This window comes from Balaenoptera borealis (assembly GCF_965194805.1).
Source record: "Balaenoptera borealis genome assembly, chromosome: 3".
Classification (NCBI taxonomy): domain Eukaryota; kingdom Metazoa; phylum Chordata; class Mammalia; order Artiodactyla; family Balaenopteridae; genus Balaenoptera; species Balaenoptera borealis.
In genome coordinates, this window is record NC_138866.1 from 25,030,377 (window position 1) to 25,045,357 (window position 14,981).

Genomic DNA, 14,981 nt, shown 5'->3' on the forward strand with positions numbered 1-14,981 from the left:
GTTTGGATTGAAATAGAAGGTGACTCTATAGTTGTCATTTATGTCTTAAAAGGTGTTATTGATATAAAACAGAAATATACTATATTTTGAAATGTTAGAGTATCAGTGTCTTAAAGTAGGTACAAGAAAGTTCCTTTTCCCTGTCAACTGCTTGAGCACCCCTGTTGCATCCCCAGAACTTGTTCTAATTCCTGTGCTTTTCAGGACATCTACTGCGAGAACTTGTTGTGTGACTTTGGAGATACCCCAAGAGCATAAACAACAGAATAGCCCTCTTCTAGATAGAAGTTGAAATGGCTCTCCCAGACAGCAGGTACCAGAATTGGTTTGGGGGGTAGTAAAAGATAGGAAAAAAAGTGAGGAAAAGTTAGGAAATATTGAGGATGGGGGAAGAACCCCAAAAGGCCATTTTAAAGGAAGTGATTTTGTACAAGAATTATGTAGCATTGTCAAGTGAATATAAAGAGAGTGACGGGGAAGACAGCAAAATCTTTGAAGAGTTCTATAACGAAGTGGAAAAGAAATGGCTGCCTCGCCGTAAACAAATTCTGCTTAAATATGTAAACTTCATCACTCCATAGAATACACATGCCACCTTGCCTCAGGACGAATGGCCCTTCTTATTTATGTCATTTTTCTTTTAACTATTTTTTTATTGAGGTATACTTTACATATAGTACAATTTAATTTACATCATTTAGAATTGACAATACATAACATTCAGAGCTGGTATGGTTGTCTATGAGTCCTTTGTCACAGTTAATGCTCTCTTAAGGAGTAAATTCTGTCTGTAGAGATGATATTTCTAGTTTTTCTTTTTTTTTTATTAATTAATTATTTATTTTATTATTTTTTTTGGCTGTGTTGGGTCTTCGTTTCTGTGCTAGGGCTTTCTCTAGTTGCGGGGAGCGGGGGCCACTCCTCATCACGGTGCGCGGGCCTCTCACTGTCACGGCCTCTCTTGTTGCAGAGCACAGGCTCCAGACGCGCAGGCTCAGTAGTTGTGGCTCACGGGCCCAGTTGCTCCGCGGCATGTGGGATCTTCCCAGACCAGGGCTCGAACCCGTGTCCCCTGCATTGGCAGGCAGATTCTCAACCACTGCGCCACCAGGGAAGCCCCTATTTTTCTTATACAACTACATACACAGAGGATGTTTATTAATTGCTTTGAGATGACAGTTTGATGAAGATGATAAGATATTAATCACTTTAATCAGTTTAACTAAACGTAAATTTGGGGTAAATTTCAGAGGTTAGATTTGGGAAGAGGGAGCATCTAGAACCAGTATTTCTTAAAACATCTTCTAAAAGTGTTGAGAATCTCCTAGGCATTCCTTTCCCCTGTCTCTTGTCATCATCATATTCAACATGAGCAGTATAATGGACATCTGTTGTTTATGCCTGCCCAACACCCCTTTTTCTGGTAACAGCACCCATCTCGTCCATTTGGGAAACCACTGATCTCCCATTCTCAGAGCCTGTGGCTCAGAATTGGAGGAGTGGGTGGGCACAAGATTCAGGCCTGGCCAATCAATTCAGCATCCACCTGAGACATGTGACCTGAGCTGGGCCAATGGGAGCTTAGCTAGGACTCTCACTGGGACCCCAGAAAAGAGGCATTCTCTCTCAGCTGAGATTTTAAAGCTGGTGGAAGGCAAGCTTGCCAGCCATGAGCCATCTTTAACATCACTTGGTGAATCTATCTGGGAATGAAGCCAACTCAGAGGGACGCTAAACCAAGGAATCTGTTTCTGATTCCTGATCACCTGGACCCAGTCAGATCTACCTCTAGTCTTTTTGGTTATGTGAGCTGAACCTCCTCTATGCTTAATCCAGTTTGAACTCAGTTTCAAAACTTGCAAAGCAGAGTCTTGACTAATACCACCGCCATCATCATAATCGTTATCTGCAACGCCACCCCCTTCTCCTCCTTCCTGGAGCTAGAAGCAAAAGTCCACTTCCTGAAGCAGAGCCTCAGATGATTACAATAATCAGTGGAGTGAGTGCCCACAGGAAGTCCAGGGTGGCAGTACGAGTGTGGTGGTTGAGTAGGGCAGAGGAAACACCAGGCAGAGCTCTATCACTGAGAGACAGGCTCCAGCTGCCTATTCTTGGAGTGTTCATCTGTCTCATCTCCGAGCTCTGATTGCAGATGCCTTGCTAGACACAGATTAAAATCACTCTACTGGATGCTCAGCAAGGCACCCCAAACCAATCAGGAAACATCATTCTTCTTAAAGCTTTGCTTTTGCAATCATTCCTTTAAACAGCTGAGGCCTCACAACAATGCAATTCTAAACTCTCGTCTCAGGGCCTACTAAGTTTTGTGAATGCAAACATTGTCACTGAAAATGATCCAAAAACGTTATTCAAGATATTCCAGCAAAAATAGGGCCAGAAACTCTAGGAGAGAAGAAGTAACTCTAAATTCATTGTGTTAGCTTAAGAGTAATAAAAAGGGAACTAGCAGACCCATTTCTTGTAAATCAAGACTGTAAATTCGGGGACTTCCCTGGTGGTCCAGTGGTAAAGAATCCATCTTGCAATGCAGGGGACGTGGGTTCGATCCCTGGTCAGGGGACTAAGATTCCCACAGGCTGCAGGGCAAGTAAGCCTGCATGACACAACTACTGAGCTTGCATGCCTCAACAAGAGAGCCCGCATGCCACAAACTACAGAGCCCATGTGCCCTGGAGCCTGCACACCACAACCGGAGAGGAGAAAACCCACACGCCACAACTAGAGAGAAGCCCGCGCACCACAACGAAAAGCCCGCACGACGTAACGAAAGATCCCACGTGCTGCAACTAAGACCCAACACAGCCAAAAATAAATAAAATAAATAAATAATAAATAAATCTTAAAAAAAAAAAAGACTGTAAGCTCCACAAGAGCAGAGACCATATTTCTATCTGCTTATCATTGTATTTGCAATACCTAGACTGAGGCCCAGAAAAAAATATTTGTTGAATGATTGGCCAAAGAGATAACTGATTTTTTTAAATTAATTAGTTAATTAATTAATTTTTGGCTGCATTGGGTCTTCGTTGCTGCGTGCGGGCTTTCTCCAGTTGTGGTGAGCGGGGTCTACTCTTCGTTGCGGTGCGTGGGTTTCTCATTGCGGTGGCTTCTCTGGTTGTGGAGCATGGGCTCTAGGCGCGCAGGCTTCAGTATTTGTGGCTTGTGGGCTCAGTAGTTGTGGCTCGCGGGCTCTAGAGCGCAGGCTCAGTAGTTGTGGCGCATGGGCTTAGTTGCTCTGCGGCATGTGGGATGTTCCTGGACCAGGGCTCGAACCCGTGTCCTCTGCATTGGCAGGCAGATTCTTAACCACTGTGCCACCAGGGAAGTCCAAAAGAGATAACTGATTGAATGAAGCATGAAAGGTTTGGAAAGGGAAGACCAAGTGATGCTCTCAGAGTCAGGATCAGGTCGACTCAGCTCTGAGTTGTCCAGCCCTGGGTTTTGTACCAAAGCAGATTTCTTCTGGAGGGCTCTTTCTACCTTATGATTCTATTGTCATTTTAACTACTATTGGACATTGGTCATTTTCGCCTGCCCGGTGTTTGTTCCCTTTTTCTATGAGGTCCTCAGTTTCCTTTTGGGAAAGTCCTCTGCTCATTTTGTGTCCTCTTTTGGAGAGGTGAATCCTGTTAGGCACCTTCCACCATGAAAGATGAAGGTATCACGCCCTTTTTTTTTGTTTGCCACCCACCCCCATGGACCAATGTGACCTCAAGTCAGCCAATCAGATACTCTCTCCCATCACTGACTCTTGGGCAAGTGACTCAAAGATGGAAGGGCTGGTTAGAGCTCATTTATTTTGGTGGTGGTGTGCTCACCAGTTTCTGCCACAAACCCTTGCTAAGGTCCTTGCTGCCTAGCCCTCTGGATCTCCCCTCACTCCTGAGTTTTTCTAAGCCTGGCTCCCCAGCCTTCAGCCAGGTCTCTGAGCTGCTAATAACCTACCAATGAATTCCCATCTGTGCAAGTCAGGCAGCATTAACTTGTGCTGCATGCAACCAAGACCCCTATTTGACAGTGCAGGCCAGCTGCTCCTCCAGCTGTATAGTTTCTCTCACTTTATTTCTCTTCCTAGGCTGCAGTCCTGCATGGCCCTTTAAAAAAATACTATACTGGAAGCCTCCTCCTTTAATACTGATTCCAAGCAATTGTTATTTGTCCTTTCCATTCCCATTCCTTGTAGTGGAAAATGATAGGGTTGTTCCTTCCTTCTCCACAGTGAATCCTCCTTCTCTGTAACTGATTCCTCACCTCCAGCAGCTTGACCTTGGGCTTTGACCATCATTGATTGGTCAAGCATTAGATATCTCACCTTAAACTGGGCCAATCAGATTTCTGTTTCCTGGGAGTTTATAAGCTTTACCTAGGGAATGTGAAAGTTATAGGTGGCTGACAGCTAAGCCTCAGAAGTGAGTTGGTTCTAGGGGGAAGGTCTATAATTTTCTGTTGCTGAGGTTTGGAATTCTTTTCTGGGTCCCAACACTTACCTATCTTGAGGAGAGTGCCAATAAATATATATAACTCTCTTTTTTTTTTAACATCTTTATTGGAATATAATTGCTTTACAATGGTGTGTTAGTTTCTGCTTTATAACAAAGTGAATCAGCTATACATATACATATATCCCCATATCTCCTCCCTCTTGCATCTCCCTCTGACTCTCCCTATCCCACGCCTCTAGGTGGTCACAAAGCGCTGAGCTGATCTCCCTGTGCTATGCCGCTGCTTCCCACTAGCTATCTATTTTACATTTGGTAGTGTATAAAATATAACTTTCTTGATTAAGTTTTCTAATATTGGCTTATCTGCAATCAAAACAACCTTAATTCAATTCACAGTCTCCATGTGATAGAAGGCTCCTTGGAGGCAGGGCCGGATTTTCATTCATTCATCCATTTATTCACTGATCAAACATTTATTGGGTACTTACTATGTTTCAGGCACTATGGTAGGTGCTGAGAACACTAAGAGCAATTAGACAATCCCCTGAATTCACGGAGCCTGCTCTCTGTCTAGTTGCGGTATTAATGTCTTCAATCATTCATTCATTTAACAAATAGTTCATTTATTCTAATGAACTAATCATCACCAGCACTTATTGAATATTATGTGACAGGCCCTGGTACTAAATGCTTTTCTTATTTAATTCTCATAATTCTATGAGATATGTCCCAATTTACAGACGAAGGAACTGAGTCACCGAGAGGTTAGGCAGCTTTGCCAAAGTCACAAAGCTTCTAAGTGCTGGAGATGGGGCTCCAATCCTGTCTGACTACAGAGCTCTTGCTTCTAATCATTGTGTAACCTCGCTCTCAAAATAAAGAATCCCAAAGCAATGTGACAGACGCCTACACAGGTGTGTATAAAGTTCACAGAGAAGAAAGTGACTGATTTTGCCAAGAGGCTGGAGTTCAAGAAAGGTTTCACAGCTGAAGAGGTTTGAGCAATCTTGGAGGAAGAGAAGAATTGTAAGCCTGGTGCCTTGCACAGTACTTTGCACATGAACTCAGTAAAATGATGATAAGGCAGCTTATGCCTCTGGAAGGAGTTGTTTTCCTGTGTACATGGAGTCTGGGGTGTTTTCTACTGCCTTCTGAGGCATCCCTTTTGTGATTTAGCAACGGTGTGCAAGATGATCGGATCATTTGTGTATTATATCATTCATGTTCACAAAAACTTTGTGAGGTAAGTAGTACAGGTATTAACTTCGTCAGATCGGTGAGGAAGCCAAGGTTGATGTTGCATGACTTGTACAAGACCACACATGGTGAGTAAGTGGCAGAACAAGACAAGGCCCTGGTGTCCTACCCTCTGGAGGGAGGGACCGCCTAGCAGGATTCCTTAATCTAGCCAGGCTCCTTAACTCTTACTCTCCAGTAAGGCATTGCTGTTTCCAGCCTCTATACCTAAGCTTCCAAAGGTTCCCTCTCCCAGGATCACCCGCCCCTTCCTGCTCATTTCCAGCTCTCCAAATACTGCTCATCCTTCAAGATCAAGCTCATTCCACATCTTCCTCCCAGGCCTTCTCTAGCTTCATTCAGCCCACTGTCTAAGCCCCAGTTAAATCCGTTACCCCTACTTCCAACCAGATTCCTGCCCTGAAAACTTCCTGTATAGAAAGTCTAGACTGGTCACGGTCAACCAGCCTTCCTCATCAGAACTCCTGTTGCCTAATCACTCCAGCCTTTGGTCAGCCTTTTATTGTTGTTTACTTTATTTATTTATTTATTTATTTTAACATTTTTATTGGAGCATAATTGCTTTACAATGGTGTGTTAGTTTCTGCTTTATAACAAAGTGAAACAGCTATACATATACATACATCCCGGTATCTCCTCCCTCTTGGGTCTCCCTCCCACCCTCCCTATCCCACCCCTCTAGGTGGTCACAAAGCACCGAGCTGATCTCCCTTATTGTTTACTTTATGTATGTACATCTTTTCTCTCATAGAATGTGAGAGGCAAACCATATGCTTCTTTTTTAGCGTCATATATCTATTGCAAAACTGCGCTCTTTGGGATCATAGTGTTTGTTGACTCCAAGAGTATATCTGTGCTGCCTACCTGCTGTTAGATTATTCAGCTTCTAAATCATGAAAAATGGATATCCTGTCAACCCCCTTTCTAAAGCTCCTAGGGGGTGGGGGAAGAATGCAGGGGCATGGACGCATTCAGCAATTAATAATAACCAACACTTAGTAATGTATACTAATTGCCAGGTCCTGTACAAAATACACTACATGTAATAACTCATTAAATCCTCAGGACCTTTATTATTATCCCCCCTGAACAGCTGAAGACATATAGAGGTCACTCAGGTAGTAAGTGGCACAGCCAGTATTCAAACCCAGACTGACTGCAGAGTCCATACTCTTAAACATGACACTAAATTCTTTATGGGTAACCAAAAGTTTCTTGCTACAATGTAGATCCATTTCCTCTCTTTCTAATAACTATGGGAATATAGAGCTAAAGCGATGAAAAATAATATGTATACATTATGCTTCTAATATGAGCCAGGTATTGTGATAGGTGCAAAGTGGCTTATTAATGTAATTCTTGCAATGAGTCTATGAAGCAGGAAGTATTAACTCCATTTTAAAGAATTTGGCTCCCAAAGTGGTTAAACACTCAAGGTTTAGCTTCTGGTTACTGGCAGAGCTGGAACAAGACCAGGTTTCTTGACTTTCAAGGAAGTGTTCTTAAAAGGAAGTTGTACAGAAAACCCTGATAGGGACAGATGTGAAGGGCAAAGAGACACCCGAATCATTACTTAAAATGTGTTAATGTATGATGCATATTGAAGAATGGTGAGGGAATGTCGAAAAAGGCGTACTATAAAAACCCACAGAAGAATTAGCTAATTAAATTAAGGGCTGGGATTCAAACCCGAGAACTTCCCGGGAGGCAAGGGCAGAGAGGGTGCCACCTGTCCAAAAAAGGAAACCCGCTCTAGAGTCCTGCTCCCAGGTCTAAAGGTCGCTTCAGAAAACTCCCTTGACACCCGCGAGCCGCTTTATTCCACCCCGTGATTGGCCAGGTAGGAGCCTGGGGTCCGCCTCCTCCTCCTCCAGATTGGTCAGCGGTCCTCAGGCTCACGATACTCCTGCGCGCCCCGCCTGGTCTCCAGCTCCCGGGCCCAGCCTACGCCGAGCCGCTGCTTCGGCGGGGGAGCGGGTCCCGCCCCCATGTGACGGCCCGGCAGGGAATTGGCGGCGGCGTGCAGCCATTTCCGGTTTCGGGGAGGTTGGAGGGGTGCGGAGCGGGACTTGGAGCCGCTGCCGCCTCGGCCGCCGCTTACGGATACTCCCTTGCGCCTAGTGCTGCCGGGACGATGCGGACGGAGCACGGAGGCTGCTGCTGCCGTCGCCCGGTGCGGGCGAACGACTGCGTGGCGAACGGGGAGGTGCGCAACGGGTACGTGAGGAGCAGCGCCGCTACTGCCGCAGCCGCTGCCAGCCAGGTACTGGGGGACCAGGCGGCCGGGCCGGGCTGGGGGCGGTGGGCCGGGACCCCGCGGGCTGGCGCCCTTGTGGAGGGGCGGCGAGGTCGGGCGGGGTCGCGGTGACTGTCCGCGGGCCCGGGCGCGGCTCAGGTGTGCTGGCGGCAGTGTCCGGGCGCTGACTGGGCCTGCCCCGGGCCGGAAGGCTCAAGGGCGGCGCTGGGGCTTCCTCCGTCTCTCCGCGCCTGAGGTCTTCCTCTCCTCCCGCCGGAGGTTGGGCTACTTCCTCTACCCGATCCCGCCAGAAGTGGGGGCTGCCCCCCAGGAGAGGCAGGGAGTGCCCCCTCGGACCCCAGGAGGATCCCCCCGAGGCTCCCTCCTGTGGCTTTCGGGTGGTTGCTTCCTCCTAGAGCTCTGAAGCCCTCCAGGAAAAACCACATTTAGGATCCTCAGGAGGCAAGGCAAGTTAGGAGGTGGGACCAGGCGGAAACACACCCCGTCTTTTCCTACCACGTACCTACCCCCGTCTACAAGTAAGGCCTTGGACCACAAGTCTGGCAGTGAACCCGGTCCAGAGCCTAAAAAGCGTTATGTTCTTGGCCCGAGGTGAGACCCCATCTCGGGCTCCAGGTTGAGCCCAGGGTCCTGCTGACCCCTTGAGCAAGAGTGCTATCCCACGAGGGGATGGTTTAGCCTGGTGGTGACTTGTGGTGAGTCTGTACTAATTCACCAAGGCTGAATCACCAACCCAGTCCAGGCGGTTCTGAAATATTTTGAAAAGTTCTGAATTCAAGGCAGTAATTAATATCAAGCTTCACGTTCTCTGGACTGACAGCTATTCTGCTGAAATGTGTTTTTAACGATGAGCTGGTTAAAAAGATGCAAGGTCAGTGTTGGTGGAAGAGAGTGTTGAGATGTCTGCAGTTGACTTTGATGCTTATAAATCTCTTTAAGAAATTAAGGAAATCATTTTTTTTTCACAAATAGTCTCTTCCCCACGGCAGGAAATGTGACTGTTGTAATTTGGCATTACCGTAAATATCTGGCAGCCTTCTCCCCCAGTCAGTAGACAGGAGAGATTAGGCCTGTTACTGTTTGGTGTGAAACAGAAAATAAAGCATTTCTCCGGGTCAGGTTGAGATATTAAGACCACAAGAGTTGGGGGGAAATACATAAAAGAGACTTGACCTCCCCTGAAGTTGTAAGGCGTAAGGCAACATAATACACAGATTCAAAAAATTTGTTTTCATTTTTGAAGAAATAATTGTGTGAGACAGGAAGTGATAAGAATCAGCTCATTGTAAGCCATGGAAGAAGTTGTTTTCCCAGCAGTGTAAATGGCTAATAAGACAAAATTGTTGTGGTATAAATTGTAAAAGGGAAACCTAATGGTGGGAGTTAGAAAATACACTGCAGGCCAGTGAGTGCGTTACGATTTTTAAGAGGGAGAAGGAAATCAAGAGCAAGGTGTCCACACGATAGAGGTGCTTTGTGTTTAAGTGCTCTTTTCACTTAACACTTACGTTCTGAGTTAGTAGTAAATCAGATTTCTCCCTCCCATAATCCTGAACAGTTTAGCATTGGTGGGCATGACATTTCTTTAGAGATTGCTGACTGATAAGATGAAGAAATACCAAGTTGCTAACATGAAATTTAAAAATCTGTATAACTGGAAAATCTGCCTGACTTTTCTAATATATTTTAGTGAAAAATTTCACTCAAGGCACAATGGTGGCATTTGGAAGAATGGTCTGGTGGAATGCCCTAAAGAATGTTTAGGGCTGCAGTATCCCTTCTAGAAAACAATTTCTCAGGAGTCTTTTTAAAACAAAGACTTTAGGTATGTAGCTTTTACACGAATAGGAGGACTATTGTCTGTGGGGTGTTTTTTTTCCCCCTTTCTTTTTCCTTAAGCAAAAGAAACTTCATGAGAGCAAGAGTATCTTTAAAATATTTTTTAAAGTTGTTTTTGTTTCGATTAAAGTGATATGCTAGTGCTCCAAGCCCTGTGTATTTTTCCCCAGTTTCTGGAGGAAATATTGCCAATTATGCCGTAAAAATACACATAAGATGTCAAGTGCACAGGCGTGTGTCTTGCCTTTACTAAAATAGAGTGTAACAGGGTTTTGTTTTGTTTTTTTTTTTATAAACTTATTTATTTTTGGCTGCGTTGGGTCTTGGTTGCTGCACACACGATTTCTCTAGTTGCTGCACACAAGATTTCTCTAGTTGTGGCGAGCAGGGGCTACTCTTTGTTGCCATGTGCGGGCTTCTCATTGCGGTGGCTTCTCTTGTTGTGGACCACCGGCTCTAGGCACGCGGGCTTCAGTAGTTGTGGCTTGTGGGCTCTAGAGCACAGTCTCAGTAGTTGTGGCGCATGGGCTTAGTTGCTCCGTGGCATGTGGGATCTTCCCGGACCCATGTCCCCTGCACTGGCAGGCAGATTCTTAACCACTGTGCCACCAGGGAAGCCCTGTAACAGGGTTTTTAAACCCAGGATATAAGTTCATTTCCTCACATATTCCACCATTTGTCTTTTAATGAACAGAAGAGAAGTTAGAAACTTCTAAGATCCCTCTACCCTCTCAGGAGTCTGTATATGCTTGCCTCTTTGTCTGATTTGGGTTTAGAGTTTGAGTAAATAGCTCCTGTGGTAGAAAGGACGTTATGAAACAATCAGACGTTACTGTTTGGTTTTGTTTTCTGGGTTTTTTTTTTTCCAATTTTTTTTTTTATTGTGGTAAAATACACATAACATAAAATTTACCATCTTAACCATTTTTAAGTGTACGATTCAGTGGAATTAAATACATTCATAATGTTGTGCAGCCATCAACACCATCCATCTCCATAACTCTTTTCATCATGTAAAACTGAAACTCTATACCCATTAAACAGTATCTCTGCAATCTCCCCTCCTCCCAGTCCCTGGCAACCACCATTCTTTCTGTCTGTAGGAATTTGACTACCGTAAGTACCTCATATAAGTAAAAGTACTTGTATTTTTGTGACTGACTTTATTTCATTTAGCATAACATCCTCATGGTTCATGCATGTTGTAGCATGTATCAGAATTTACTTCCTTTTTAAGGCTGATTAATATTCCATTGTATCTGTATACCACATTTTGCTTAGCCATTCATGTGTCAGTGTACACTCAGGTTGCTTCCATGTTTCAGTTGTGAATAATGTCACTATCAACATGGATGTGCAACCATGATTCTTTTGGGTATATACCTAGAAGTGGAACTGCTGGATCATGTGATAATTGTATTTTTAATTTTTTGAGGTAACACCCTACTGTTTACACAGTGGCTGTACCATTTTACATTCCCATCAATAGTGCACAAGGGTTCCAATTTCTCCACAGTCTCACCAACAATTGTTATTTCCTTTTTTTTTCTTTGATAGTAGCTGTGAGATTATAGGGACAAAAAAATATATGTACATAACTTCCTCTGCTGCTGGCATAGAACTCCTAAAACCTGTGTAGTTTCCTAAGCGATAAGAGCACTAGGAGCATCTTTTGTCCTAATGTTTAGTCTTTGACCTCCAGTTTCTGACACAGAGCTCCTAAATCCCTTGACATTTCCTAGACAATAGAAACATCTTTAATTCTAATGAGCTGACTCTTGGTGGGCTCCTGGAGGGAGTCACTAGAAAGACCAAGCCATGAATAGACACTTGGAATTCTCAGCCCCACCCCCCAGTTCTCCAGAGAGGGGAGGGAGGCTGGAAATGGAGTTAATGATCAATCATGCCTACATGATGAAGCCTCCATAAAAGTCCCCAAAGTACTGGGTTTAGAGAGCTTCTGGGCTGCTGACTGCGTGGAGATGCTGGGAGAGTGGCACACCTGGAAGCTCCGTGACCCTCCCCACATTCCTTGCCCTACATAGCTCTTCCATCTGGGTGTTCATCTGGATCCTTTATAATATCCTTTTATAATAAACTGGTAAACAGTGAGTAAACAATTTTCCTGAGTTCTGTGAGCTGCTCTACGAAGGGAGAGTCCCAGGAACCTCTGGTTGGTCAGAAGCACAGGTGACAACCTGGACTTGAGATTGGCATCTGAAGTTGGGGTGGAGGCAGTCTTGTGGGACTGAGCCCTTACCTGTGGGATATGACGCTATCTCCAGGTAGATAGTGATAGAAGTAAGTTAAATTGTAGGACACCTACACTTGAAACTAACACAACGTTGTAAATTAACTATATACTTCACTTTTTAAAAAAAGGAAAAAACAATGTAGGACACCCAGCTGATGTCACAGTATTGCTTAGTGGTGTGTATCCCCCGCCCCCCAAACATCTGGTCAAAAGTGTTAGTGGCAAGGTAGTGTGAGAGTAAAGGAGAGACATCACAGGAGAATTAGGATTTTTCTTTACGGTAGCCATCCTTATGGGTGTAGACATTACTGTTTTTTAATGATGACGGTAGATAGAGTTTTCACAAGGAAGAGAAACGGTAATTTTTCCTCCCTGCCATTCAGAGGAGTGAGAGAAGAGGGTCAGCCTTTTTTGAGGTAACAGGTGGCAATTAGTATTAAGGAAACTTAGAAAGAGAATTGGAAGCTTTGGCAGAATTAGAGCTGGAAGGAACCTTTAGGGGTTTATGTAATTCATTCCCTTTTCTATTTGTAGGACTTTATTAAAACTAATTTTGATAGATGATTCCATCCTATTTTTAAAGACCTCTAGAGGCTTTGCAGGAAATTTTCTCAGCAGCAATTTGGAGTATTCAGTGATCTTAATTACCAAGAGTTTATTACTGTGGATTTAACATTTGATTAAATAAATGCCATATTTTGGTTGTACCTGAAATATAATACAGTTGGTTTCTACTTTTAAAGCCCCTTGTTAACATTACTTTCTTTTGGTCTTCCATTTCTTTAAAGAACTTTTGAGATTTGTTCACACATTTCACCTTCCTTAATTAGTTAACAAATATGGAAGAAAAAAATTATCTGCCTTTGAGAAAGTTTGGACCTAAGATTCTTCCCTTTAGGAATAGTTTTAATGAGATATTAGAAGGATGATAGCCTTCTAGCTGCCAGAATAAATAAGATTCTTAAAGAGGAATTGGGGCACAAGTTATGTTCTTATTTAAATGATAAGGTAAGAAAAGTAGAAAGAACAAAGTACTGGTTTTGCTTCTTATACTTAGAAGAAGGCAAATGAATAACTAATGAAAGGTGGTTTACTAAGTAGCTACTAGGCTTTTGTTTCCACTGAGAGGAAACATTACCTGGGAAAAGGAGAAGTTAGTTATGACACAGGAACTGGAGGAGTAGCTAGAATGGCCAGTATACCTGTTCAAGTTTTGCAGGGCCTGATGACACATCCAAAGACCTCAAAGTTTTGCAAAAATAATGTTAACTGTTTACAACTTATGAGACTAGATTTCTGTTTCAAATGCTTTTTGTTCCAAGGGGAAGAACATTTCAAGTCTTACTAGTTGGATGTGAAAGATTCCAGAGTCATTTGAGGTACTCAGGAATTCTCTTTAATAAAAATTCTTGGGAAATGAGACCCGTGTTTAATACATAAACCACTGTATTCTTAATATAGTATTTTAGAACTTGGATATTCAGGGAATGCAGACTTGCCCACGTTTTAAGGTTGGACTAGGTGCCCCAGAAACTTCATAGTGTTCTGAATGAGTAGTTAATTGGTTGAGATTCAATCAGATGCCATTTTTGAAAGAAAGAAGCAGTGTTTATTGGCAGAATAGGCAATTGAGAGGATGGGTAGAGGCTGTGTTTGCATTCTGAGTGGGTGTGCCTTATTTGATTAAATACATGGTTTGTGGCCTCAAAAGCCAGTTGCCTTCTGAATAGCTTCTAAGAAGGCTTCTATAATGTAATTTGTAATTTGTGACCCATTAAACCCATTAAGCAAGTAAGCCTTTTGCTCTTGACTGATTTAAGCTCAGAAAATTTATCTTAACATTTGTTGTCTTTGAGACTACCTTCAAGACCCATTATGAAGGTTAAGGTGGCAATTTTTCCTTTTGTTTTAAAATAATTTTTGCTTCTGATTGTAGAAATAATGCATGTATACTGTAAGACCCTAAAGGATTGAGATAACCCCTGTGTTGGTGGCTCATTTTTATTTATTTTTATTATTTTTTTTTTTTTTAAATATTTATTTATTTATTTATTTGGCTACACCAGGTCTTAGTTGCAGCACGCGGGATCTTTCATTGCTGCACGAGGGCTCTTTCATTGCTGCACGAGGGCTCTTCGTTGCAGTGCAGGGACTTCTCTCTAGTTGTGGCGCACAGGCTCAGTAGTTGCGGTGTGCGGGATTAGTTGCCCCACTGTGTGTGGGATCTCTGTTCCCCGACCAGGGATCGAACCCGCCTCCCCTGCATTGGAAGGCAGACTGGTAACCAATGGACCACGAGGGAACTCCCAGCTTTCTGATAATTTCTAAGTACAGTGAAATATGCAGTTATACTGAGACTATGGGTGTGATCCAGCCTTACTCCAAATAACACATATTGAGGTCGGGGAAAATATTCAACAATTTTTATGACTTGGAAAGCTTTAGAAACTACTGTACAGATAAAGTACTGACCTGACAAATGTGGTGGTTTTGAATTATTCTTAATAAGCCTCTTGCTGCCAATAAGTAGGCCCCTTCAGCAAACATCTGAGGTTATACTCTTTGAATTGTGCCTGGTATGTAATAGCAACTCTGGAAATCTTAGTTGAAGGAATGAATGGGTGGTAGTTAAAGCCATGGGAATTGGCAAAGTAGATAGAAGAGGGCATTAAGCAAGAAGAGGAGGCACCAAGGATATAATATTGGGGAATCAATGTTCTTGCGAGAAGGCAAGCATAAACACACGCCACTGCTGCAGAAGGTTGATTGAGAAAGAACAGAAGTGTTGGCAAGTGGTGTGTGAAAGCCCAAGGAAATGGAGGGGTTGTTTTTTTTTTTAAGAGAATTTATGTATTTAATTATTTATTTATTATTTATCTTTGGCTGTGTTGGGTCTTCACTGCTGTGCACA

The 14,981-nt window shown here is 43.5% G+C and overlaps 2 protein-coding genes across 4 annotated transcripts in view; one reads left to right on the forward strand and one right to left on the reverse strand.

Annotated features, from left to right (window-relative positions):
• Positions 1-863: 863 nt before the first annotated feature.
• The window catches only part of TMEM63C (transmembrane protein 63C), a 452,188-nt gene continuing 438,070 nt past the window's right edge, over positions 864-14,981 (reverse strand). Inside the window, exon 23 of the mRNA XM_082384692.1 lies at positions 864-1,072. Coding sequence (XP_082240818.1) covers positions 995-1,072 — 78 coding nt within the window. The 3' untranslated portion in view covers positions 864-994. The remainder of the gene's footprint in view (positions 1,073-14,981) is intronic.
• SPTLC2 (serine palmitoyltransferase long chain base subunit 2) overlaps positions 7,640-14,981 on the forward strand; it is a 120,536-nt gene continuing 113,194 nt past the window's right edge. The window contains exon 1 of one of the 3 annotated variants that reach the window (XR_014242465.1): positions 7,640-7,983. Coding sequence is in view for 2 of the 3 variants with exons in the window: in XM_082384711.1 (XP_082240837.1) it covers positions 7,855-7,983 (129 nt within the window). In the remaining variant the exon portion in view is untranslated. The remainder of the gene's footprint in view (positions 7,984-14,981) is intronic. The other 2 variants (XM_082384711.1, XM_082384710.1) reach the window with 2 other exon arrangements.